Below are 27556 nucleotides of genomic sequence, written 5' to 3' on the forward strand. Positions count from 1 at the left end.
CGGGTCTGCACTCGGTCTGGAGCCCATTATCTTTGAGCACCGCTTCTCTCTAAAAAAGGCTGTTGTTGCCCATTTCTGCCACGATTATTGCCTCTTGTACCTCGTCCCCGATTGGGTCTGTTCTCTCCTTCACCATTATTGCCACCAGTGCCCGCTCTATTGTATTTTTAGTTATCATCCGAGACCCCACTCGAGCTGTATGAGGTGTTCCTAAAGCGTACTTTGCGATTTTGTTTCTGATTGGAATACTGTCCTGTTCTAGTATACATGAACGCCTTCTCATGCGTGAAAGTCTGTACATCCTTTTTCATTCGTTTCACTCTTTCTGTAATTCTCTGTCTTGAAATCTTGCATCTCTTTCAAATGTTTCTCTAAACTATTCTTCTAAAGATTTCAGATCGATTTAAATTTTCTTAGCTTTTACTGTGCTGTCTATATTATTAAAATAAACCAATGTCGGCCACATTTATTAGAAATATAGCTACATTTGAGCTTAAAATCATTATTATCCAAGAATAATCTCAGTTCGTTTTTTTAACAATCAGTCCTTGCGGTAGGGCCTTATTTTTGACGTACTCTAGCATGATAATGGCATGAAGTTCAGTTCTTATTAACCTTTTCCTCAACTGAGTAAGTTCATCCCATTGATCATCTTTATTCAGAATGTCTAGGTCTTTGTCTAGATCCATTATCGGTAAAGATTCCATCAATTTGTGCCCATACTCGTCATTGTAGGCTAAGCATTTTTCAGATTGAGAAGCCATCTCCCAATACTATCTCTAAACGTCACAGACGGATCCTTTGTCATATCAAAATAGAAGAAAGAAGGTCATTTATTGGGCTGGAAACCACCGAGACCAAACGGTCTATAAATACACTTTTCTCAAACGGCATCAACCATGTATTATGGGATCATACACTTCTTACCACATGGATAAGCTATATATTCTACCAAAAGAAGGTATACTAATAGGTATCTAAACCCAAAACATTTGCAATGACAGTGGGTATATCTAGTGCCCCAAAATTCACACATGAACGTTGAAACGTTTATTTATTAAACATATAAATGCTAGTACTCATAAAATGATCACATTACATAAAACTCCATAAAAACTTATAAAACATATACTACACAGAAACACAAGAAAGTGCAAACAAATGTGGGTTAAAACTTAGGATCACTTAATCAACACCATGTGATGCTTCACATTGGAGTTGCTCTCCTTTTTTACCATAGTATTGTGAGTCTTTTCTAAACCCAACTTGCACAAGTTTCTGTGACTAAAACACAGATAAATGTAGGACATTCATCAGGGGATTTGGTTGCTTGTGTTGTATGACGGTGATAAAATCTTCTTTCCTATCACACCTTCTCTGTCAATTGAGTTCAAAAGATTACGAACCCTGTCGGTTAAAGACACTCTATTAGAACTTGTATTTGCATGTATTTACTATCATTAGGATCTTATAATTAGACCTTGATAGGGGTGCCCCTGATCCACCTGGGGTCAAGATATGATTCTTTCTTACATACCTTTAGGTTGTGGTAGAGGTTTTCCACAAGCTGTATTGTACCACCAAATGGTAATGGGGAGAAGAATTTCCTTTTCTTGGGGAATATCTCTTCTAATGTCTTCTATGATAGATGAGAACAAAGGATGCTGTCTTAGATTTGTATGTGTGTATTACATTGTGGGTATTCTTTTGTATAGGCGGGTCATCTTACCTGTGAGGAGATTTTATCCACCCTCCAGAGTACTCACTGCACAGTTTGTGCAGTTCATAGACCCATGGGTAACTTCTCCCACACTGACAATTAGTGTATGGAGACTTGTTCAAGTTTAGCCTTTTTATATTCTCATTAGTATTCCTTTGCTTAGGGTAATGACTGCGCCAACCTTCCCCTTTATGACATCTCATGTATGAAGATTTACTGGAGTTCTGTCTTTGTATTTCACACAATCAGTATTTAAATATCCTTAACTGCTCACATGCCTGTCGGTATGCCCCGGGGCCCACAATGACTCTGCGTAGAGTCACTGATATACCAAAGTGATTTCCAATGTGATATTGTTCAGTATTTCTATTCAGAAAACTATTAGAGATAGGAGATGCTAAATGTGTCTTATGAGTGTATGAGGTATGAATGATGTTTTGCCTAGAGTGATTTTTGAGAAGGGGTTTTTGGGGTTTACTATGGGAAGGACGTGTATAGCAGCAACAAGCCATCAATAATTTAGTAATGATGAAGTCTTCTTCTCTTCAAAGGGAAGAATACCTCGTCCCTCCTGATCTGGTCACCAACTTTCCCCTACAGCCGTCTCCTACCACGATGTAAGTGGCTTCAATCCAGCACTCCAACTAAGTCAATGCCTAGTATGGGATGCCCAATGGAAACCCTTATTTATATATTTTTATGTCAAAAGTTCTTTTTTTCTGGATGATGTACCCTTATATAACGCCCCTCTCTTTGAATCCCCCCGGTCTCACTGCACCAAGAAGGTGGTTTGTTTTGCAAATTAAAAGATTTATTTGAAGAGTTAAACAATAGATAGATTACACTTTTATGAATATGAACAATATCTAAATATCACACTTATGAATATGAACAATGATCAGCAATGGGTAATATTACAATATCAACAATCTCTTTAATCAATTAGGAGTAGGAATAGGAAGAATAATGTAGCAGAGAATACTTTGTATGGGTTCAAGAAATTGCAATGATAGGAAAGAATGCAACACAGAAATAAAACTTGATATGCCTTCAATCAAAGACAATGTAATCACTCTTTCCCCCTGTTATTATTCACTCCCCCCAATATGCAATATGAAGAGATGGAATGAGGACACACAGGTATCAGGAATAACAATCAACAATTGCAGTTTCAATCCTGATTCCCCCCAGCAAGCTTAGAGAGAACAGTAATGATTTTAAACGGGTCAATTGCTTTGAATTGTGGTTTGAAATGAATGGGAAAAATGCTAACAAATGATTTTAATTTGCTAACTGGGATTCAGAACTAGTGAGAGTTGCTTTGGATTGGTTCAGGTCAACACTAGCAATGATTGTAGAATGATTAGCAGATTGGAAACGAAATTCAGAAGTTGAAAGCAAGAAATAGCTATTTTTATATGGAGTGAAATTGAGCCAAATGCAAAATCGCGGCAACTTTTCCACGTGCCAAAAACGCGATTACGGAAAAACTATTAGGAATTGGAATGGGTTTGTTTGAAATCTGAGGATGTTAGCTTCAGAATAACATTTAAATTTCATTCCTAGCATACACGGGTCAAAAGTTACAGAGGTTTTTGTGAAGGTCGATTTTCTCAAAAATGGTCAAGATTTCAAAATGAAAGATGCGCTGTTGAAGATTTTGAACAAAGATTTCTTAACACTAGGGAGTCTATGGAGCCTCAAACTACACGGACAGCACAGCCACCTACCCAGAGGTGCCTCTGGAGGGTTTCTATCTGCCTGAGATGATTGCCTTTCTCCAGAAAATATATATTAGCGCCAAGATGATCATCGCTACAATTATCACAGGATTATGTGGAGGAGGAAAGAATTTAGGATAGACAAAAGAGATTCAATAATGCAGTTATGGATAGGTTGGAATGGTTGGATTGGGCTATTTAATACTAAGAGGTTGGTTATGGACAGTTCTACACTAAATGCTTACAACTATGGCTTTGGACTGGAATGGGCCCGTCAAAGATCTGGTCAAAGGTTTGGACTTCATTCGCCACCAAACAGGATTCAGCGTACCTGGATTCTGCTCTCAGCAATGCACTCTGGTCTGCACGGCCTCTTGGACTGGATCTAACAGGCTCTGGATTCTAACAAGGGTTGTTGGCCAGAAGCAGCAAAACAGCTCAGCCAGGATGTTGAATGGTTTAGGCCCCATGGAAGTGTAGGGGTTGAAATCAGGTTGCAAGATTTTTAAAGGCCTGCTGAAAAGGGTTCAGCTTTTGAGTTGGGCCTCTGCTTCAGAGTTCTGGAGTCTGGTTCTGGAGATGGGTTCTTCCTGCAGAGCGCTTCACCGGTAGATCAGTGATGAGTGAATGTGTGTGTGTTCAACAGTCCCTATTTATCCATTTTCCAAAGGGGTGGGGAGGCTGATTATATAATGCCCAACCCTCTAAGGATCTGATAGGTCCCCCTCTCCTGATTTGAGAACGGAACAGTGTGTCATGATGTATCATCATGTGTCAGAGTGACAGTGTTTAGGGTCCAGGAAAAATCCCTCCCCTTTGTTCTTACTCAGAAAATCTATTTTTCCCAAAAAACATATTTCCAATATGCACAACTTGTTGTTAATACATATTTACATGACAGATTGACTAAGGTACGTTTCTGTCCAAATCTTATCTTCCTACGAGTTTTGGTTCACAAATGACAATTTTCGCGCTTTTGGGCGGTTACTCAGTGTCAGTTCTGTACCAATTTTTACACATGCATACACATACCATCTGGGCATATTCCTGGAAATGTTCATGTTCCTAACATAATCACAATAGCTAGTATATTAACTTCATGGTTCAGTCTCTGAATGTCGCACAGATTCCGGATTAGTTTTAAACTGTGGGTGAACTTTTCATTTTAATAACCTATAAATTCCATATTTTTACCAGTTTAGTAAAATTTTCTATAAGTCTTATACAGTTTCTTCAATTTCAATCCACATTTTCAGTCTGGCCCGCCTCCAAGGCTTGGCTGAGCCAGAAAGTCACATGGGCTTGTCTTCCTGGGCAGTTGGTGTCAGTCACACCCGAATTAGCATTTTCATTCAGCTCAAGGGAGTCCTTTGTCTTCACTCAGAGCAACATGCCAGAGTGCTCCTCCCATTTCCTTTCACACTTGCCTGTCAGATACTCAGCAGAGCTCAGGGGAAGATTCCTTTGTTTAGAGAGAAGGTGTGGAATGTGTTTGAAGCTCAGCGTGGGAAACCTCTTGGAGTTTAGCTGAATCAGGTTACTTTATGGTCAATTTTGACATTGTTCCTTGTGAAAAATGACAGTTACAAATTTAAAATAAGCAAACATATCTTCAATTCCAGCCTTTTTCAACATGAAAATCAATGTGTGGCTCCCTATATTGCATTTGATGGAAGTCCCTTCTTTGGCATATTTAGCTTTTGAGACACAAGTTTCACCTGCCAGATGTAGAGATCGCCAGCGTCTGACGGAGGCGAGTAACGGTATTGCACCGATTTTTGACACATTTCTTTCCAGCAACCATCTTCAAAAGTGGATTTTGTTCTGATAACATATACCTCTGCTGACATTATATTTATGTGGATTCTTGAAGTAGAATGATGTTCAGCACCCAACAAGGAGGTTGGATCTTTTGGGTGGTTTGTTGAGCCACGATTTTTGCAAATTTGACAACCAAAAAAAAACGGATTTCCACACAGCTCTGTGTTTCTTTTGCAGTCATTTTGCTCTGTGGTTAGCCAAATGATGGGTTTTGGCAGTGGTCTCCTGTGTTACCACTGACATAGGCAAAAGTGGATGGCGGCCTATTTTTCAGGTTTTTCCTGCGCACTTCTGGGTGATTTTTAGCGAGCAGAATGCTCTCCGGCTGCCATTTCTGATGTTTCTGCTGCAAGCAATGTACAGTAATGTTGCAGGGCCTGGACTAGTGGTGTTAAAACATCCCACAAGCCCCCCCCCCTCTTGCGATTTGGCGTTGATCGACCATCAATGGGAATTTACAAGACTGGGATGTCAGTTTCATCTCTTCTGATTCCACAAATGGCAAAGTTCATCGTCTTTTCCTCTGTCATGGGTGGGTGGATCGATCGGTTCTCCTCGCCAGTCTTGATGGGAGTATTAAGCGATACTCCGGGCCCCTCTGATCTTTTCTCCCGGTCCCTGGGTAGTCCTCCTTGCTTAGTCTCCATGGTTTCCAATCAACTATGATGACAAAACAAAAACATATTTGTAGGCATTTCCCCACCACTATTAATGTAGTGGGGCGGACACATACATTTTGATAAATCAGGACATATTTTTATATTGTAAATCATGGCCTATATATGGAGTATTTTATTGGAATTTTATGGAGCTGGAGTGGCCCCCTCTGGGGTTCCCGAAGACTCCTCCAGTTGCTGCAGAGTGCGCCTAGGATGGCAACACTTTAGTTGATTAATATGGACCCACTTATCTTCCCCTTCTGCCAAACTTCCTTTGGGGATGCAGATTTTGTAGGCGACTGGTGAGATTTTGTCTACAATTTCAAAAGGACCCCTCCAGGTAGGCAAAAATGTGCGCTGTTTGGCCTGGTTCCTTTATAAATTGTATAAGTAGACCCGGTCTCCTACATAGTATTCTTTTCTGGTAGTCTTTAAGTCATAGTGGGTCTTCATGCTGTCTGCAGATCTTTCTAGATTTCGCTGAGCATAGGCAAAAGCATGTTGAAGGCGTTTTCGTAGATTTTCAACATACTCATGAGTTGTGGAGGCATTGATCAATGTCTGCTCTGGGTTCAGTAGAGCAAATGCTGGGGAAGCACCATACTGTGTCCAGTCTTCAGCTCAAACGGTGACATTTTAGTTGCAGATGAAGAGATAGATCTGATGGCCATTAAGGCAAGAGGTAATGGAATATCCCAACTTGGCCCAGAATCTGCCACAAACTTTTTTAATATGCTCACATTTGTTTTTTTGTATCTCTACACTGCACCGCTAGAGGCTGGCCGGTAAGCAATGTGTAGCTTCCTTTTGACCCCAAGTATCTCCCACATCTTTGTCATTACTTTGCTGGTGAAATGGCTACCTCGGTCTGACTCGATCCTTTGGGGTAGTCCGAAACGCGAAAAGATGTGGGTGATCATCAGGTCAGCTGCTGTTTCTGCCTTGTAGTTTGGGGCCGGGAGACATTCCACCCATTTAGTAAACAAGCATGTCACGGTCAACATGTACTTGTTTCCCCTATAGGAGCGAATCATGGGCCCAATGAAATTGACTTGTAAATCTGACCATGGCAGTGTCATCCCCCTCTTTTGGAGAGGTGCACGGTGTGTGAGGGATGTTGGCTGAAATTGTGCACATACAAGACACCCCTTCAAGTATTGGTCGAGGTCCTGCCCCATGTGTGGCCAGTATGCAACCTCTCTTAAGATTTCAAGTGTTGTATGAAACCCCCTATGACCGGCTGTGGCTGCATCATGGGCGTAACTCAACATCAGGCTTCGGAATGAGGTAGTGACCACCCACTGATCATGGCCAGTTAGGGATCTCCTTACCAACAAACCGTTTTGGATTGAACATTATTGGACATTTCATCAACACTCTGAGGTCCTCTTTCCCTAGGTAATCCGTATCCGTCAGGGGAAAGTTCTCAGGGTCCTCAATGTGTTGATAAAACTTACATTATTGGATCCCCTTTTTGAGCCGTAATCAAATCAGCATCTGGGGTGTCCTTACTCCATTGAGCAGTTGAGAGTTCATTGTGAGAATTTGCCTGGGTCCTAGTGATAGCAGTGACGTGGATCTCCCCCAACAGGGACTCGATCTCTATTAGATCCCCTTGGATGGCCCCGGTTTTGGCCAGCTGATCAGCTAAGTCATTTCCGGTTTTGTCTGGTCCCTCTACTTTGGAATGACCCTTGATCTTTTTCCAGTAGATAGTCATCCCATTCGAGGCGACCAGATCATCAATATTTTGAATTAATTTCCCATGTTTCAAGGGTTTGTTATTAGCACATAACATGCCTCTGGTTTTCCAGTTAACCAGGTGCTCCACAAACCCGTTCTGTACATAATCCGAATCAGTGATTATGACCAGTTTGTGGAGTTGATGTTGGGCAGCAGTGAGGATGGCTTGATGCCCAGCCATCAACTCTGCCACTTGACTACTTCGGGGACCAATCTTGTACCCAGCAGAGGGTTCTGGGGTCTCATTCACCCATGCATTCCCTATGCCGGCCACAAGTTATTTTTGCCCGTTGTTGTCAACATGGTAAGAGCATCCATCCACATAGACAGTGGGCATTCCCTCACACTTGTCTTCTTCAAAGACTTTGTGTAGGGAATTAAAGTATGCCTTCATGTTGTCCTTCATTTTTAGACTCTCGGACTCTTCTTGTTTTGGCCATATCTGACCTCCACAGGAAAGCCTTGCATTGACAGAATCCAGGAAGTAATTTGGGAATTACTCACATTTCCGCCCTGGATTCTGTCACTTTGGAGATATTGCAGAGGCTGGTGTACAGTCTACACTATGATGTGTTCCCCCTGTATAAACGGGTGGTAATTCTTCAATGCCCACACCGTTGCCAGGAGTGCCTTCTCACAATCGTTGAATTTTTCCTACACAGAGGATAAAGTTTTGCTCGCATAGGAGATTACTTTATTGACCATGTCATGCTTTTGGTATAATACTGCAGTCAAGCATGTATTAGAGAACCCTGTCTCCAAGAAGAACTCCTTGTTTCTGACAGGGTAAGCTAGGCAAGGTGCTTGTGAGAGGCTTCTTTTGAGTTGTCTTACTGCCTCTGCTTGTTCTGGACCCCATTCCCCATTAACCGCCACTTCAAAAGATGAATCGGTGTTCTTGTGATCTCTGCGTAGCCCTCAATGAACTTTCTACTGTTATTAGTCAGTCCAAGGAGGCTCCTTAGTTCCCACAGAGTCGGGGGGTCTTTTAATTTCTGGAGTGCTTCCACTTTCTTTTCCTGGGGACAGAGACCCTGAGGAGTAATCTCATGCCCCAAGAAATTGACACAGGTTCTACACCACTGTGCCTTTTGGAAGGAAAGTTTTGCTCCGGCTGCCCTCAACTGTGTCAGAACATAACGGATCTCCGCTATGTGTTCCTCCACAGTTGAGCTTTTGATGAGAACCTCATCTACATAGGCCAGGTTACCCCTCTCACCCAGGTCAGGCATGGCCTTATGTAGAAAAATGTTGAACTCATTGCCGGAGTTGATGTATCCGAAGGGAGTCCGGGTCCATGTGTACTGCTGCCCCCCAAAGGTAAAGGCCAGCTTGTATTGGTCCCCCCTACTGACAGGTACAGTCCAGTACCCATTGGTCAGGTTTATTGCATTGAATACCTGTGACCCCTGGATCTGGGCCAGCCCTTGGTCAATGTAGGGAAGAGGCCATCGGGAAGTATGGACCCGTTTGTTGAGCTCCCTAAGGTCGGAGCAGAGTCTCCACTGGCCGTTTGGCTTCAATATCCCCAGCACTGGATTATTGAAGGTGCTGTCGACTGGACGGATTATCCCACGGGACTCAAGTTTCTTAATTATTTCAGTAAGGGACTCCATTGATGCGAGAGGCAAGCGATATTGCTTCACAAACACTGGAGTCATGCCAGGGTCCGTGGGAATTGTTGTTCTGTGGATGTCGGTGCGACCACAGTCATATGAGTCCACCGCAAAGAGATCTTGAAAATCCAAGAAAACTTGTTTCAACTTTTGCTTCTGCTCCAGAGTCTCACAGGCATCAGCTAGGTTGACTCTCTCTTCAACCATCTGCCTGAAGCCTGGAAAGACTTCTGGTTTCGCTATCTCAGCGGCCTCCTCCAGCTGGGTGGAGAAGTCCCTGGTCAAAGTGCTGATTTGGACTGGTGGCTTCAGGTGGGAAAGGCAGCCCTCATGGACCTGGAAAATCACCTCATCCCTCCTGAAGTCACAGGTCACATCTTCCTTACCATAAGGGCAGGAAGTGTACACCAGGAAGTTCCGCCCATGCCGGGTAAAGATCCTGTCTGGTGTTGTGTTGTCATCACTGTCACTGTCAAAACAGTCCTTGGGGATTGGTCCTAACAGTTCATTGCCTAAATCAATGAAAAAATGTTGGTTACCAACCGCCATTCCAATAATGGTGCCTTGGGCTAGAGTGATACTCTTTAAGTCGCTGTTATCCACCTCTATTGGAATAGTGTCATGTTCTGTATGGAGTAGTGGTGTTGGGTTTACCCCCAAACCTTGCTGTTGGAGAGAAGCATTTAGATGAATATAGGCATCAGGGTTTTTCAATTTCTGTCCTCTTTTAACTTTCACTTCCAGGGAGAATTGTCGGGTCCTTTCTGGGATGGTGACTTCCTCTCCAATCTGAATTTCAACTGCATAAGGCAGCAGCTGAGCTGACCTAAATGCTTTCTCTGGATCATCAAAGCCCATGGGATTATTCGCTAATCGGGACCAAGCTTTGAAGTTTATTAGGTCCAAACTAATGGCAAAGCGATCGAGAATGTCACTGCCTAAGTAAAAGGCGGCAGTGACGTCTCGCACGACCCAACAATTATGGACTATGCTCTTGTTGCCTATGGAGATTTTGAGCATACACCTGCTTGGCAGGAGATGTTTGGAATTGGATGTTTCCAGATCCATTTCCCATTTGTCCATCAGTCTAAATGTGGGAATGGCTGGATCTTTTGGGAGTTGGCGGAACATGGCTTCGCTGATGAAGCTCTTACCGTTGTTCACACACACACTCGGGCGAGAACAGATTCCTTCCCTTCATTTAACTGAACAGGGATGAACAACTGTTCTCCAATTTGCTGAATATCAGCCATGCTCTGAGCTGATTTCTCATCTGTCTGGACTATAGGAGTGGGAATGTCTGATTGTGGATTGGTAAAGAATTTCAGAGTGTTTCCTTCCAGTGTGCAATGCCACCTTAAACTGGAAGGAAGGTTGATTTTCAGAAATAGAGAGGACCCCGCATCACCAGTTTGTTGTCCTACTGCTATTACTGTCACGTCTGGAATTTCGTTGTTCTGTAAGTGAAATTCTACTTGGTCAGATTTTTGTTCAACCATGTGGCATATGCCGTTTAAACTAACATGGTTGACACTCTGTTTTAATTTTATTGGTCGGGTAGTCTGGGTCCAGAGGACCTTGTTTACACAGTCTATTAGGGGTGACAACCTTTGCAGGAGGTCATTGCCTAGTAAACAAGGGGTGCCCTCTGGAGTCCCAACTATGACCGGGTGCTTCACCTTGTGTCGCTGAATTTTAATGTCCAAATCCGCAGTCCCCTCGACGGGAATTTCCTTTCCCGTCAAAGTTCTTAAGTTGTCCGGGAAGAGGGGTGAGAGGAATTTGGTAATTCTCCCCCCTTCCTGAATTCAGTTTATCAAAGGCCTTTTTGGACAGAAGGGTAGCTTGGGATCCAGTGTCCACCAGGGCCAAAATTGTACCCAGCCCCTGTACTTGAACCGGGGCATAGTATCTTCCCTCCTTATCTGCAAGGTGGCGCAGATAATGCACATTTTTGCACAACTGGTGGGTTAATTTTCTAGTTTTGGACATTGAGAGAGAAAAGATTTGAGCAGAATTCTGTGGGGAGACTAGGGAATCTGAAAGAAAAAGGTGGCAACTAGAGATGGGAGAAGTTTTGAGTTCGCCTGGTTCCGGTCTGGGCCGCCCCCCCACGCCCCTCTTTTGGAGGCAGTCACCAGGATGGGTTTGAACCAGGGGATTTTCATGCTGTTGGTTCTGGGATTGGATGATGGGCGGCGCTAGCTCAGTCCCCACATCGCCCCAGTCTGGATTTGAATCCTTTGGGGCCTATTTTTCCTTGGGAGGAGTTCCCCCATCTCTGAAGGAGAAGATCCTTTTCCCAGAATCCTCTGAGGACCCCTCTCCTTCAAATTGGAAGATCTGTACCTCCTCCACAAAACGGGTCTGTTTGGGTTCTTTGTTTCTCCTACCCCCCCCTCCCCCCCTCTGCTCCTTGGGTGGCAGACTTTCAGGGGCAGGAGATTTTGGTTCCGGTTCCTGGGTTTCCAGGGGCTTTTTACAAGTGGGGAAGGAAGCTTACTCCAAGGCTTTACACCCCCTTCCCCTTGTGCCTCCTCCCTGGGAACCGGTGGATTGTCGGGGTCCTGCCCCCGTCATTGTTCTGGAGCACCAGGTCCGGAGTTTGAGGCATTCTGTGCCGGCATGCTCATCTGAGGGTTCTGCTGAACCCTCAGAATGCGACCCAGATCCTGTGCCATGTTTTGGACCTGGCGCTCTAGCTGTGAAACCCGCTCAGGCTGATACGGGATTCTCATATCTCCCCTGGGCTTATCCCGGGAAGGGTAGCTATCCCTTCTCTGTTAATACCCCGGGTTGGGAAGATTTGGGTACCCCTCCACCCTTGGCCTCCCCTCTCCCGGATTAGGTTGTCTGGGCTCAGGAAAGTGGGGAAAGAAAGATGGATTGTTCTGGGGCTGCAAGTTTTGTGGGTACCTGGGGAAAAAGTTCTGCCCAGGATTTGGGGAATTTGTACCCTCCTGGGGGAAGTGAGGAGGGAAGTTCCCTTGGTTAGGTGCTTGGTTGGATCCCCCCCCCTTGGGCAGGAGGAGTCCATACTTAACCCAGGATGGGTCGGTTCCCCTTGTAGCGGGGACTTACATAGTCAGGACGGTGAGGGATCCCATTTGTGGGACTACCTCCTTGGCTCCCTGTCTGTGACTGGCCTGAGGGCCTTCTGGGCTTGGAATTATTCTGCTGTGCAGGCAAGTTTTTAGGCCCCCCATCTCCAAATCCAAAATGGGGGCAACCTTTACCTCTGCCACCTTAGCAGCAGCATGGGTGTTGTTTTTTTTTTTTTTTCTTTTTTCTTTTAGTATTCTTGTTTTCTATGGGCTTTTCCACCTCATAGAATCGGGTGGCCTGTTCAATAGTCTAGTGATCTTTTCTCATGAAAATCTCTCACTAGCTGGGTCGTGATGTACTTTGTTAGGGCGTGGAAAAAAGTATTAACAAATTCTTTGCTGTCCGTGCGCACCCTTTTGGTAGTCTGCGCAAAGGCACGCTTTAACTCCTGCACAAATTCTTGTGGGGCCTGATCCTCCCCGCATTGCAAGTTGTAGGCTGCCTTGCGAGCCTCTTGGGGATTTCTGTGAACAGAAAAATGCTTCAAGATGGCCGCCCTATATGTGGACCATCTTGAATGATTTTGGTCCTCCAGCCCCGCAAAGAAACTAGAGTATTCTGGTGAGAATGTCCATTTCACATACTGAATGCAGCTACTGCTGTCTTTCAGATGGAAAGTTTCCATCATCTGCTCAAAGAGCTCTAAGTGTTCCCAAACAGAATACTTAGCGTTCTTAAGATAAGGTCTGATGACGCTCCTTATTGCCTTGATTTGTTTTAAGGGGTCCTTAAGCAAGGCCCTTTTTTGCCTTATTGGCCTTCTTGGTTCGGGTCACCCTGGTCCTATCCTCCTCTGACTCAGAGGCACTGCTGCCAGAGGTGCCTGTCTGATCTTCTAGGTTCTCCCGCGTTCTGCGAGCCTGGGAATGGCTGGCAGAATGTGGGGACCTAGTCTCATGTGTCCTGGGGCGCTCAGAGGAGTCTTCTGATTCCTCCTTGCTCCCAGGATTTGATGGGTTCCCCCCCTCCCCCACTGTCCTAACTGGGCAAAGGTTTTTAGGATGCCCTTAGTGGGCCTACTCTCCTGGAGTTCCCCACTAAATTTCACTGTACTGGGGTACCCATACCCAGATGCCCGTCCATCCATTCCTGGGAGTTGCTGGTCTATGAGCCCCATACTTCTGACTGGATAGTAATCTGCCATCCCCGTGGCCCTGGGCTCATGTGTGCCAGTGGACATGGGGGAGGCAGAGTCCAGGGACTGGGAGAGATGGAGGCCTCTGGTAATAGGGTTCCTGAGGTTATGCTCCGGTGTTTTCCTTTCCCAGCGAACCTCAGCTCTATCAGCCCCTGCTCCCTGTTGCCATGCAGGAACTTGAGCTTTCTGTTCCTCAATCAAGGCCTTACTAGTCTCTATCAGTCTCTCTTGCATGGCTACCTCCCTGTGGAGCCTATCAGTGTTCTGACAGAGAGCCTCATTTTCTCTCTGTGCTTCCTGGTTTGTCTTTGAGTATTGGACCAGTCTTTGCTGCAGAAGGGTTACCTCCTGAGTCATGTCCATACTGGCCTGCTCCTTCCTTGCCAGAGCGTGCTCTAACATTCTATCATCCTCTTTTTGGAGGTCACCCAGTCCCTGGAGGGCCAGGTGATTTTCTTCCAGTTTCCCTTTTAAGTGACAGACTTCCTGGCCTAAGGTGTCCCTTTCCTGCGCAAGAGCCTTCCTCTGTGCCGCCAGGTCGTCCCTCTGTCATTGAAGGGTACCAGCTTTCTGGCGCTCTTCATCAAACTCTGCCTGGGTGTCCAGGTCTTTCAGAATTAATTTGTTGCTCTCTGCCTTCTCTCTATCTAGGTGGCTTTGCAGGGTGACTACCTGTTCTGTGCATACCCTGTTGAAGTCCAGTTGTTGCTCCAGCTTTTTCTGGCTCTGCAGTAGGGAGTCCAAACCTTCTTGGTACTCCTTCTGCAAGGCCAGAATTCTGGTATCCTGTTCTGCCTTTTCCTGTTGCAGGATACCCATATCCTCTTTTATTTTAACTATATACTGCCTGCTTTCATTTTCTGACTCCTGGCTCCTCTGCAGCCTCTGCTCAGAAAAGTCCAGATCAGATTGGACCTTTTCTAATGCCATCAGTTGCCTACTTGCCAGATATTGGCCTTCAGCATATTTATCCTGTATGGCTCCCATAGATAAATATAGATATGCCGCTATCTTGGCAATCTTGTTTTGCTCATCCTTGGCCTTGGGGCCCATATACAGTTCACTCAGGGCCACATGTAAGGGACCCTGATCTCTTCAGATATCTAACCCTGTTGCAGTGATCTGTTGTGTGATTGCCTGCAACCACGCATCCTGGTCCTGCTCAGTCCATTCACCTCTCACAAATAACTTGTGCAAAATAACTTAATGCAAAAGGTGTTCTCTAGCCATCTTGATGTCTACCAATGTCGCCATTCTGGAAATATTAATTTCCTTCCTAAATTACAGAAGTTTATTTTATTTTTGCAAAATAGACTGTTTCCTTAGAGCGTTCCCTTTTGAGGGGTGCTTTTACAGTGTAACACAGTGTGGTAGCCCAACAGGATTTATGTATCCTATTAGTTAGCACACTGTATTAAGATGCACAAGTGGTAGATCTAATCCAGAAATCCCGTAATGAGCCCTCAATCTGTAAGTGGCTTCAATCCAGCACTCCAAATAAGTCAATGCCTAGTATGGGATGCCCAATGGAAACCCTTATTTATATATTTTTATGTCAAAAGTTCTTTTATTTCTGGATGATGTACCCTTATATAACGTCCTTCTTTTTGAATTCCACCGGTCTCACTGAACCAAGAAGGTTTGTTTTGCAAATTAAAAGATTTATTTGAACAGTTGAAGGATAGATTAAACTTTTATGAATATGAACAATATCTAAATATCACACTATTATGAATATGAACAATATCTGAATATCACACTTATGAATATGAACAATGATCAGCATTGGGTAATATTACAATATAAACAATCTCTTTAACCAATTAGGAGTAGGAATAGGAAGAATAATGTAGCAGAGAATACTTTGTATGGGTTCAAGGAATTGCAATGATAGGAAAGAATGCAACACAGAAATAAAACTTGATATGACTTAAATCAAAGACAATGTAATCACTCTTTCCCCCTGTTATTATTCACTCCCCCCAATATGCAATATTAAGAGATGGAATGAGGGCACACAGGTATCAGGAATATTAATCAACAATTGCAGTTTCAATCCTGATTCCCCACAGCAAACTTAGAGAGAACAGTAATGATTTTAAACAGGTCAATTGGTTTGAATTGTGGTTTGAAATGAATGGGAAAAATGCTAAAAAATTATTTTAATTCGCTAACTGGGATTCAGAACTAGTGAGAGTTGCTTTGTATTGGTTCAGGTCAACACTAGCGATGATTAGCAGATGGGAAACGAAGTTCAGAAGTTGAAAGCAAGAAATAGCTATTTTTATATGGAGTGAAATTGAGCCAAATGCAAAATCGCTGCAACTTTTCAGCGCGCGAAAAACGTGATTACGGAAAAGCTATAAGGAATTGGAATGGGTTTGTTTGAAAGCTGAGGATGTTAGCTTCAAAATAACATTTAATTTTCGTTCCTAGCATACACTGGCCACAAGTTACAGAGGTTTTTGTGAAAGTCGATTTTTCTCAAAAAGGGTCAAGATTTCAAAATGAAAGATGCGCTGTTGAAGATTTGGAACAAAGATTTCTTAACACTAGGGAGTCTATGGAGCCGCAAACTACACGGACAGCACAGCCACATATCCGGAGGCGCCTCCGGATGGTTTCTATCTGCCTGAGACGATTGCCTTTCTCCAGAAAATATTAGCGCCAAGATGATTATCGCTACAATTATCACGGGATTATGTGGAGGAGGAAAGAATTTAGGATAGACAAAAGAAATTCAATAATGCAGTTATGGATAGGTTGAAATGGTTGTATTGGGTTACTTAATACTAAGAGGTTGGTTATAGACATTTCTACACTAAATACTTACAACTATGGCTTTGGAATGGAATGGGCACGTCAAAGTTCTGGTCAAAGGTTTGGACTTCACTCGCCACCGGACAGGATTCGGGGCACCTGGACTCTGCTCTCAGCAAGGCACTCTGGTCTGCAAGGCCTCTTGGACTGGATCTGGCGTGTTCTGGATTATAGCTCTGCTGGACTGATCTGGATCTTGGGTTCTAACAAGGGTTCTTGGCCAGAAGCAGCAAAACAGCTCAGCCAGGCTGTTGAATGGTTTAGGCCCTGTGGAAGTTTAGGGGTTAAAATCAGGTTGCAAGATTTTTAAAGGCCTCCTGAAAAGGGTTCAGCTTTTGAGTTGGGCCTCTACTTCAGGGTTCTGGAATCTGGTTCTGGAGTCTGGTTCTAGAGTCTGGTTCTGGATATGGGTTCTTCCTGCAGAGCGCTTCGCCGGTAGATCAATGATGAGTGAATGTGTGTGTGTTCAACAGTCCCTATTTATCCATTTTCCAAAGGAGTGGGGTGGCTGATTATACAATGCCCAACCCTCTAAGGATCTGATAGGTCCCCCTGTCCTGATTTGAGAAGGGAACAGTGTGTCATGATGTGTCATCATGTGTCAGAGTGACACTGTGTTTAGGGTCCAGGAAAAATCCCTCCCCTTAGTTCTTACCCAGAAAATCTATTTTTCCCAAAAAACATATTTCCAATATGCACAACTTGTTAATAATACATGTTTACATGACAGATTGACTAAGGTACGTTTCTGTCCAAATCTTATCTTCCTACAAGTTTTGGTTCACAAATGACAGTTTTTCGTGCTTTTGGGCGGTTACTCTGTGTCAGTTCTGTACCAATTTTTACACATGCATACACATACCATCTGGGCATATTCCTGGAAATTTTCATGTTCCTAAGATAATCACAATAGCTAGAATATTAACTTTTTCGTGGTTCAGTCTGTGAATGTCGCACAGATTCCGGATTAGTTTTAAACTTTGGGTGAACTTTTCATTTTAATAACCTATGAATTCCATATTTTTACCAGTTTAGTAAAATTGTCTATAAGTCTTTTTCTTAAACATACAGTTTCTTCAATTTCAAATCCACATTTTCAGTCTGGCCCGCCTCCAAGGCTTGGCTGAGCCAGAAAGTCACATGGGCTTGTCTTCCTGGGCAGTTGGTGTCAGTCACACCTGAATTAGCAATTTCATTCAAGGGAGTCCTTTGTCTTCACTCAGAGCAACATGCCAGAGTGCTCCTCCCATTTCCTTTCACACTTGCCTGTCAGATACTCAGCAGAGCACAGGGAAAAAGATTCCTTTCTTTAGGGAGAAGGTGTGGAATGTGTTTGAAGCTCAGTGTGGGAAACCTCTTGGAGTTTAGCTGAATCAGGTTACCTTATGGTCAATTGTGACATTGTTCCTTGTGAAAAATTTTCAGTTACAAATTTAAAATAAGCAAACATATCTTCAATTCCAGCCGTTTTCAACATGAAAATCAATGTGTGGCACCCTATATTCCATTTGATGGAATTCCCTTCTTTGGCATATTTAGCTTTTGGGACACAAGTTTCACCTGCCAGATTTGGAGATCACCAGCGTCTGAGGGAGGCGAATAACGGTATTGCATCCATTTTTGACATATTTCTCTCCAGCAACCATCTTCAAAAGTGGCTTTTGTTCTGATAATATATACCTCTGCTGACATTGGGCCTCATTACGAGTCCGGCGGTAACCGTGGCGGTAAAACCACCTGGTTACCGCCGGACTCGTATTACCATTCCGCCTCTGTGATTCCCGGATTTACCGGGGCATTGCAACCCCGGTTTTTTGGGAATCACGGAGGCGGAATGGTGTTAATCCCCATTCCCATCGAGTCCTATGGGACTCGATGGGAATGGGGATCATGGAAACACCGGCAGCATCTCGTAATGCTGCCGGTGTTTCCTCGTCCGCCTGCAGGCGGGCGGTGTTAAACCCGCCAGGTCAGACCTGGCGGGAACATCACCTCCTGCCTGCAGGAGTCGGGATCAGGCGGTCCGGAAACAACGGTGGTGGCGGGTTTGCCGCCACCGTTATTTCCGGACCGCCTGAGTTATAATGAGGCCCATTATATTTATGTGGATTCTTGAAGTAGAATGATGTTCAGCACCCAACAAGAGGGTTGGATCTTTTGGGTGGTTTGTGAGCAATGATTTTTGCAAATTTGACAACCAAAAAAAAACGGATTTCCACACAGCTCTGTGTTTCTTTTGCAGTCATTTTTCTCTGTGGGTAGCCAAATGATGGGTTTTGGCAGTGGTCTCCTGTGTTACCACTGACATAGGCAAAAGTGGATGGCGGCCTATTTTTCAGATTTTTCCTGCGCACTTATGGGTGATTTTTAGCGAGCAGAATGCTCTCCGGCGGCCATTTCTGATGTTTCTGCTGCTGCAAGCAATGCACAGTAATGTTGCAGGGCCTGGACTAGTGGTGTTAAAACATCCCACAACGTGATCCACCCTCATAATACCACCATCAGGATCAGGTAGCAGCTGCCATCCCCTGGCCACATGGGAGAAGATCTTTAAGGGGGAATCAGTGATGACCCCATACGATACATCACACCACCTCTTCCCACTGACTCCCAGTCGTCAGCTGCCCTCCCTCTGTTCATCCTCCCACTCATTTCTTATTTTAGCTCAGCCACACCCATGCCCAGTATTAGCTCATTTGCAGTATCTGCCCTGCTCCCGGTAATTGCTACTGTGTAGCCGAAGATCCCACAGTTGCAAAGAGGTGCTTATAAAAATCATCACATGATCATTTAAACACACTGGCTCATGCATGTTCACATTCTCTCTCTCTCTCTCTCTCTCTCTCTCTCTCTCTCTCTCTCTCTCTCTCTCTCTCTCTCTCTCTCTCTCTCTCTCTCTCTCTCTCTCTGTCTCTCTCTCCCTGCCTATCTCTCCCTGCCTATCTCTCTTTGTTTCTCTCTCGCTCTCTGCCTCTCTCTCTCACCCCCTCATTCATCCAGTGCAAATGCAAAGGATCTGGTAAAACAAATGGGAAACTAATATCATCATGTCTCTGACCAAAGAATCCAATTTAGAAGTGGTTGGAGAATCCAACCATTAAAAGGTTTGAAGGAAAATATACTGGTGAACCATGTTGGAGAATATGGTGTGACCAGTTCATAACCAAAATTAGACTGCTGACCTCTTTCTTCATTTGAACATTTTCGGATAGTTGCCCTTCGAGACTTCGGCAGAATTGTCCTGGCACACACATGGAACAAAGAGGCTTAACGCCATCTGTGAAACCCAAACATTGGAGTTCGTGGGCTAAAGGTGGCATCAGTTTATTTTAGCATATGGACACAATAGACACAATAGAACACCAATGTGTTTCCATAGAGACCGAGAATGAGTGAATCGCTTTTTGATTAAACATATTCAGACCTAAAACTTTTACCAGGGCTGAAGTACTTCCTATCTGTGAAACAGAAAGCTCAGCTGTCATAGCTTCCGCGTGCTAAGTGATATTCAGCTGTTGCTGGGCTGTGTGCTTCTTTTTCATGAAAGATGAAGCAAAAAGCCGTCTGTTCACGGTAGTACACACAATACTTTATTCTTGTCTATGGCTGATGTAATGGGTCTGCAAACAGTAGATTACAGCCACGCATATAACCATCTCAAAATACATTGTAAAGGTGCCATAATTGCTTACTTGAACCCCACATACCTTGTAATTATTGCAGAGGGAAGACAGGGTTGGCGGGTTTGCAGACCATTAAAGTTAGTATTGGACACACCAAAAATACGTATTTGTTTTAATGTCTTTTAGCAATGTTATAGGTCTGAAATGGGCATCTAGGGTATATTTAGTATTAATGGTTGGTGATGTTTTAGGGGGTGATGTACACCCTTTAGAATACAAGCAGGAGTGCCCACTACAAAACATCAAACTACTAAATAAGCGTTGTCACCTTGCCAGGGGCTGAATGTACTCACCCAGTCCAGCTGACGTGCTGAGCAAACCTCTGTGACAAATATAAAGCAATATCTTGGATTGCACGTATACAATTTTAGCACAGTGCTATCATGTCAACAGTGCAGGTTTGTTATGACTGTATTATGCCCTCTGATGCTTTCATTTTATTGTGCACTTAAATGTCTATGATTTGTGTCCCCCCCACCTATTTTATTTAGATATTGTACAAACAGGATTCAATGATATTGCTTCACGGCATTTTCATTACTTACGAAACCTACAGAAAGCTGCCAAGGTAAGGATTCAAATTCATTGATTCTTTCAGACAGCATTAGGTAGCATGGAATGTAGTGTCCAAGCAAGGTTTTCCATTTGGTACGGTGTATGTTAAATTAGTTGTTCAGTATCTGGAAATCTTTTAGCCTAATATTTGTTTTTTTCAGGTACCAAATGTGTTTTTACTATGCATTGAGGGCATTTTTCCATGGCGCTGTCAGTGTTTTTTTTAATAAAGGGAGAGCCATTCCACATTACGACTAATTTTAGATCTTAACATTCAGGTCTGCACGTGATTGCAGGTTTTTGGTAATTTATGGGTTATACAGATCTAGATATGATTGTGAAAAAGTGTAAAGAAAGACAAGACCCAAAACCCGTTCGACAAAAATAATCTGAAGGCCAACTAACCACTGCACAGTTTTGCAATGAAAAACACGGTTTATTGTATGCAAAAAGTCTCATGCGGTCCTGTAGAACCGAATGGACACAAAGCTCATCACGACGAAGAAGTTGCAGGTTATATAGCGGAAAAACGCACATTACCCTACATAGGTTACAAAGGCATCTCACCACCCTCATTGGTTATCACCTATATGACAGACTAATATACCCCTGTAGTCCCTCACCGATTGGCCACACCTTATCTAAGCCCTTTCCCCTATACATGTGGTCCACTACAACATCACTATTGAATACTAATACATGATTGGTGCACAGGTACACCGCTACAAAAATGAGTCTTGACCGTTATGTGATGTGCACCCCTCTGACCCGAGCGTGATCAAAACAAGGATGGCGAGGCCAACTCTGTTATAATGAGAAGGCCAATTGTCTTATCAAAGCAGACACCGCAGCAGACACAAGTTGCACGCTCGACCTTGTACTACATTTACTGACATCGCCTCTACTCCTCCTGTCGTAGGGGGTGTAGACTGAGAGCAAGGTGCAGAGTTGGCCAAACAGCTTTCCTTTAACAGTGATGTAGCAGCCTTCGGGACTCTTGGGGGCTTCCAGTTCTGTGAATGGGATGCCTTTAGCCAGTAAAATTGCTGTGCCCCCTTTTTTGGAGCCGCTGGTCACCAGATATTGTTTTGGGAAGGCTTTGCTCCTTAGACGGTGAAAGTCAGTTGGGACCAGGTGGGTCTCTTGGATGAACATTACTGAGCCTGATAGGTCACTGAGGCGTTGCAGGTTTGATTTGCGTTTTCTGGGCGTATTCAAACCTCTAACTTTGAAGGTTACAAAGCAGAGCTTCTGATGAGGCGGGACATCTCGTGAGGGTCCGTTTTATCGATTGAGCGAGAGGGAGCTGGGTTCTGGCGGTTTTCCAATGCCATTTTATACTGTAGTCTTGTCTTTTTGTCACGACCAGGGTTTTTAACTTTTGTGAACTTGTAACAACCTTTTTAAGTGGTGATGAACAAGTTCCAATTGGGCCCGTCGGCCAGTGGGCCGGTGAGTGAGTGCACTCTTAGGGCCGGGGTGAACCGTGTAAACTTTGAGCATTCCTTTTTTTATCTTGGGGAGCCAAAGCTGGTGGTGTTGGGGTTCTTTAGTGTTAGGATTTCTGCGGTTGAGACTGGGGCGATTGTTCATGATTTGAGTGGTGAGTGTTTTGTTTTCCCCCAATGTGACACTGTGGGCCAGGAGTTTCGCTGGTACTTCGGAGATGGGTTCGTAAGGTCTTCGTCTGGGGTTGAAGGACCTCCTGTCAAAATGCCCTCAGCCTCCTCCAATTAGTTGATTGTGCGTAACTGGCCTTCAAAGGTGAAGTGGGGGGTTTCCGGAAAGAGCCAGCGGTATTTTATTTTCCGGTCTTGAAGAAATGTTGCCAGGGGTCTCAGAGCCCAACGCATTTATACTGTTGCCGATGCCAGGTCATGTTAGATTTGTATTGGAGCCCCTTGGTAATTTAGGTCTCCCTGTATGCGGCTGGCAGTCATAATGTCTTGCTTTGTGGAGAAGAAATGGACCCGGGTGATTACATCTTGGGGGGCAGTCATCGTGGGTCTCCTGCGGCTTCACAGCCTGTGGGTGCGGTCTAGCAGCAACATAGATTTGTCGCATTCTGGGAGGAGAGTTTGGAAGAGGTCGCCCACGTAGGCTTGTAGGACTTGGTCCATGATTGCTGTTGGTATTCCTCGAATACGGACGTTGTTCCTACAGGCCCTATTTTAAATGTCGTCTTATTTGAGCGCCATGTCCTCGTTATTTTCCTCCAGGGCTTGGACTTTCCTCTGTAGCGCCGCCAGCTGAGCTGTGTTGTCCAGGGTCTGTTCTTCCGTTTCGCTGACCCTTTGTTCCATCTCCCCCGTCCAGTTATCGAGGCCCTCTAGTTTGGACAAAATTTCCGTCCTACAATTTCTAAATTCCGTGATTCTCCACTTCACCCTTCTGCTCACCGCCGCCTCAAGCTAAGTTAGGAACGGAGGCTCTGCTTCATTCCCTCTTCCTGGTGGGTCATCGGGCCTTGCTGCAGGCGGCTCTCCGGGAGGACCCAGTTTCTCTTTGCGCCTCATGTGGCGGCCCCCATCTCGTGGACTGCTGGTGGGGGTAGGCTTGGTCTTCCTTCGGGTCTAACAGCACTTGTGGGTGCCAATTTTCCCCCTAGGTCGAGCAATTTGATCCCCAGGCATTCCGCTTCCTCAGCCGCTGCTTGTAGTTCGCTGCTATGGCTCCAACCAGTATGAATAGCGCTATCAGCTCGGAGCTTACACAGAGCTCTCATTGAAGTGTCCGCTTTGTTGGCGATCCAAGTCACGCCCCCCTGTGAGTTGTTTTTAAGTTTGGGCTGTTAGGTAGAAGCGCCATCTATAACCTGAAACTATTGCATTAAAGTACAGATGGGGTGGAAGGGCGTATGAGGAGGGGCACAAACCTTGTAGGTGTTGTTTGCCCACCCATTATTTGCCAATGGTCATGGTAATCCCTATGGCCATTCCCACGGATTTCTTGCCCCTCAGTGCCCAAAACACCTCCTCATGGGAACTCTTTGAGCTTGTTTTAATCAAGTCTTACCCTCAGACTTTGCACTCAAAGTGCCCACCAGTGTTTTTTCAAAGCAGTCTTCTGAGAGATAATGACTTAATTGGAGCAGTAAATGTGCTACTGATGTAATAGAAATGTCTTAACCAGGTCTGCCTTCAGCCACTCGATTTATAAGCACTATGCGTGTGCTTCACTCAAATCCTGTTAAAACAAGCTTTGGTAAACCCAACAGTCTTGGCTTGGGTAAAAGTATTAGTCATTTGCCAGGCACAGCTGTTAGATACCCAGGTACTTGCACCATTTTGTACCTGCTACTATCAATGGGCAGTTAATTCCACTAGGGTATTGGCTTTCCCATGCCTACACAATAGCCCAAACTGTTGGCATTGCCAGTGCTTGTTTTAAATTCTAGGAACATAGTGAAGGTGGATTCTGCAGGAAAATGCTTTGGCAAACAAACCCACTGTCGACGTATGATCCATAATTAGAAAGTCGCTGAGGTGGAGCAGTCGTGCAGTGTTCACAAGTACTGATCGAGCAAGTCTTTCTGTCCTCTTTACTGTGCTTGTGGGTGGATTACTTAAAACCCTACCTGGGCCGCAGAGCTGTTTCTGGGGTGGAGCAGTCGTGCAGTGTTCACACGTTCTGATTGAGCAAGTCTTTCTGCCCTCTCTACTGTGCTTGTGGCCGGATTCCTTAAAACCCTACCTTGGCCGCAGAGTTGACGATGAGGTGGAGCAGTCGTGCAGTCTGGCTGGTATGGCTTCCCTGGCTGTGCAACCCTATCCGTCCGAACACGAAGGAAGACCGCTTCGAAGTGGCCGATGTATAGGAGAAGAGCGATCGACAACTTCCCACTGCTTGCAACCGAGAATAAGGACAAAATCAGCTCTGGATGCAGACACACATCAGAATAGGTTGACGAGCATTGCAGCCAAAGAAAATGAAGAAATAGGTAAGCGGTACCCTATTGACTTAAACAACTCTCCCCCGGTTCCCCCGCTTCGATCCCCACATACCTCACATACAATGCTTGCGTCCCGCAGCCCGGTGATCCTTGGGGGTGCCCTCACGAACACAGACCTTGCTCCGACCAGGGGGGCGATGACCTGTGGTGGTAGAGAACTAACATCGGAGGGTTGCGATCAAATCGTGTTTAATCCGGAATTGGGGGGGTGGATCGAAAGTGCGGCCCCTTTCGCAATCGTCCACGGGGGATACAATTATGCAATGCAAGGTGGACGGAGTAACTATTGAAGGGGAGCCTGTCAAGCAGGGGGTCGAAAAGGAAGCTCATGAAAAAGTCTGACACCTATGAAAGAGGGAGCAAATAAGAAAAATATGGAAAATACCGAAATGCCTTTAAATACAGTCACAAACACTCAAAACACAAAGGCAATTGCGAACCCAACCTTGAAATCCCAATTAGATTTACACCCAGTTACAGCCACGAAAGACTTAACAAGTCCTCAATACAAATCAGATGACTCATACAAGGGCTACGTAACTGAGTCATCAGAGAACAGTATATTGGACGAGAACGAAAATATTTTCAACACACTGTATGACAAGCTTGAAGGCCTTAAAAGACATCATACAAGTGAAAGAGGCACATATACACAGAGCTACACAAAGGTGCCCCGTGAAATAGGCACAGAAAACAGTGAAAATGAACAAGCCCAAGCAAGTGCGAGTTGAAATCATGTGAAGCAAGTGAGGGGAAATCAGCAAAGATAAAGACGAGAACCATTAAGCAATCAAGTGTAACAACAGGGGCTAGAAATCCAACAAAACAACGTGCCCACAAAACATTAAAAAATGGGCAAAAACGGCAAAAGTGCTGCAACCGAGAACATTCTGTGCAACAAAACATCTGAACATCAAAGTGCTGGAGACATTTTTTCAATGAGTAGAGGCTAACACATGTGAACTGTCTGACGCGGTAATGCTGGAAGGGCTGGAGCTGAAAATCACCAGTCAACCCGCCAGGACCCGCTAAACCAGTTGAGTCTGCGTTATGGGGTAACTCTTCGACCCCAATAAGTTGTCACTTTGGCAAGCCAAAAATGTCCCCGGCACTATCGACAAGCACAACACTTTTGGGACACGCTGTAGGGAAGATGCCAACAGAGACATCTCAACCTATCATGAGAAAAATGTTTGATAAAGGGCACATCGTAGAAAAAACACGTCCCACAAAGGAAGACGCTCAGAGTAAAACACAAAAATTGGAAGGCCAAAGCCAAAATAAAGAAGACAGGGCTCATAAATTGGGGTCCATGGAGACGAAGGAAATGGAAAAAAAAAACAGGGAACAAGTCAGTAAGGCCAGTAGAACAGAGACCATGTAAGAAGCTGAACGACCCAATAAGTTTTACTAGTTTGAAGGCCCAGCAAGAGACAATTGTCTCTATGCCTTTAAAATATCAGAACTCATCAACTCCCCGACAGACCCAAAATCCAAACGATATGCAACAGACGCCAGGAAAACAGTCTCCAACAAAAAAAATAGACATCTTTGCCATAATGTCGGCAGTGACAATCGCCCTAGCCACTTTTGGAAAGCTGCATGAATCCATGAATGAAACTCACAAGGATCACACCACCATGACGGCACTCATGCACAATAAATTGACACATTTGGATGGTTACATACTAAACAGAAGCCTGGAAATCCAACACGAGAGAGCAAGGGACAATGGCAACTCGGCCACAAAGTCCAGATAACTGTAAGCCTCCCTCCTTATCCCTAGTGTACTAGTTAAAAAAAGTGTCACCACAATAGGAATTCAAACAGAGGAAAAGAAAAAACGGAAGGTCAGAAAGGAGAGGTGCATGGAGTAGAAAAGAGGTCAAATAGTGAAAACAGCAAGTGAAAATCATACCATGAGGACTCCTAACGTGAGGAAGGTAATAAAGGCCGGCCAAACAGCTAACCTTGGCGGGAAGTAAAAGACGTATGGGCAAAACAAAGCACAAACGAACGGGACCACTGATGTTGTGAAGTCACAGGAACAAGAGGCACGACCGGCCCAGAGAATCCTGGGACTGCAAGACAAAGGAGTCCCTTGTAAATCCGGGCAGAAATCGGAAGAAACCCCGCAAGACAAAAACGTAGCAAACTCCCTCCACCCCAAAACGCCAAAAGAGAAAGGATCAAATGCTGTTACCAGATAGAAAGGAAAAATAAGTAGCACCAATATTCCAACAAAGGAAGATATTTAAAGGGACTCGACGACTGGGTGCAAAAAATGCAAAAAACAATATAGACGGTCAAACCTTGCTGGAACACAAGGAAGAAGAGGATAGTATAAACAACTTGATGAACTTGAGTCACTATTCAATCGAATCTTCTGAGCCCGAATTACTGGCAGGGGCAGATCGAAAGAAAAAAGTACGCTTTACGGAGAACTCACCGCCGCCGAGAAACCAGTACATGAGGCGAGTGCATTATGAAGAAGCCTCACCAGTTGTCCAAAAGATTCAAGAAAGATGTGTAAAAGTACAAAGGGATAATAAGTTTTATTTTATTTTATTTTTTTAAAATAATTTTTATTTTAGATAAAACAGTACAAACCAAACTTGTATCATTATGTACAATAAGATCGTTGACATTTACTAAAACACAACACTACACTCCCCCCTCGCCCCCAAGAGCTTATCAACAGTGTAGTTCTGCATCGACCTGGTGTGGCCGGGTGTTATCCTCTTCCGAAGCTGCAGGGTCCCCTTCCACACCAAACAGTCCAGTGACTAACAACCTCCAGGCTACCAGGCTGCCCACATCCTCCTCCCCGCAGTTACTGCATGCTTCCTGCCAGACTGTAGTTTCGGCTTCCGCCCATTTCTGCAGATCCCTCCACCACACCTCTATCTTGGGTTTATGGCATTGCTTCCAGCTCATGGCTATCCTCCTTTTGGCGAGTATGTATGCCAGGTCTCTCAGTTTCCCGAGATGTCTGGTGTTCTTCGGTCTGGGGAACCCCCCTA

At 44.6% G+C, this 27556-nt stretch overlaps 1 protein-coding gene across 1 annotated transcript in view; it reads left to right on the top strand.

The window, feature by feature from the left end:
• The window catches only part of LOC138525817 (interferon-induced GTP-binding protein Mx1-like), a 1137278-nt gene that overhangs the window by 854593 nt on the left and 255129 nt on the right, over positions 1-27556 (top strand). Inside the window, exon 10 of the mRNA XM_069636045.1 lies at positions 20518-20594. Within this exon, the coding sequence (XP_069492146.1) occupies positions 20518-20594 (77 nt within the window). The remainder of the gene's footprint in view (positions 1-20517; positions 20595-27556) is intronic.

This window comes from Ambystoma mexicanum, chromosome 7p, assembly GCF_040938575.1.
Source record: "Ambystoma mexicanum isolate Mex_15411 chromosome 7p, UKY_AmexF1_1, whole genome shotgun sequence".
Lineage (NCBI taxonomy): Eukaryota > Metazoa > Chordata > Amphibia > Caudata > Ambystomatidae > Ambystoma > Ambystoma mexicanum.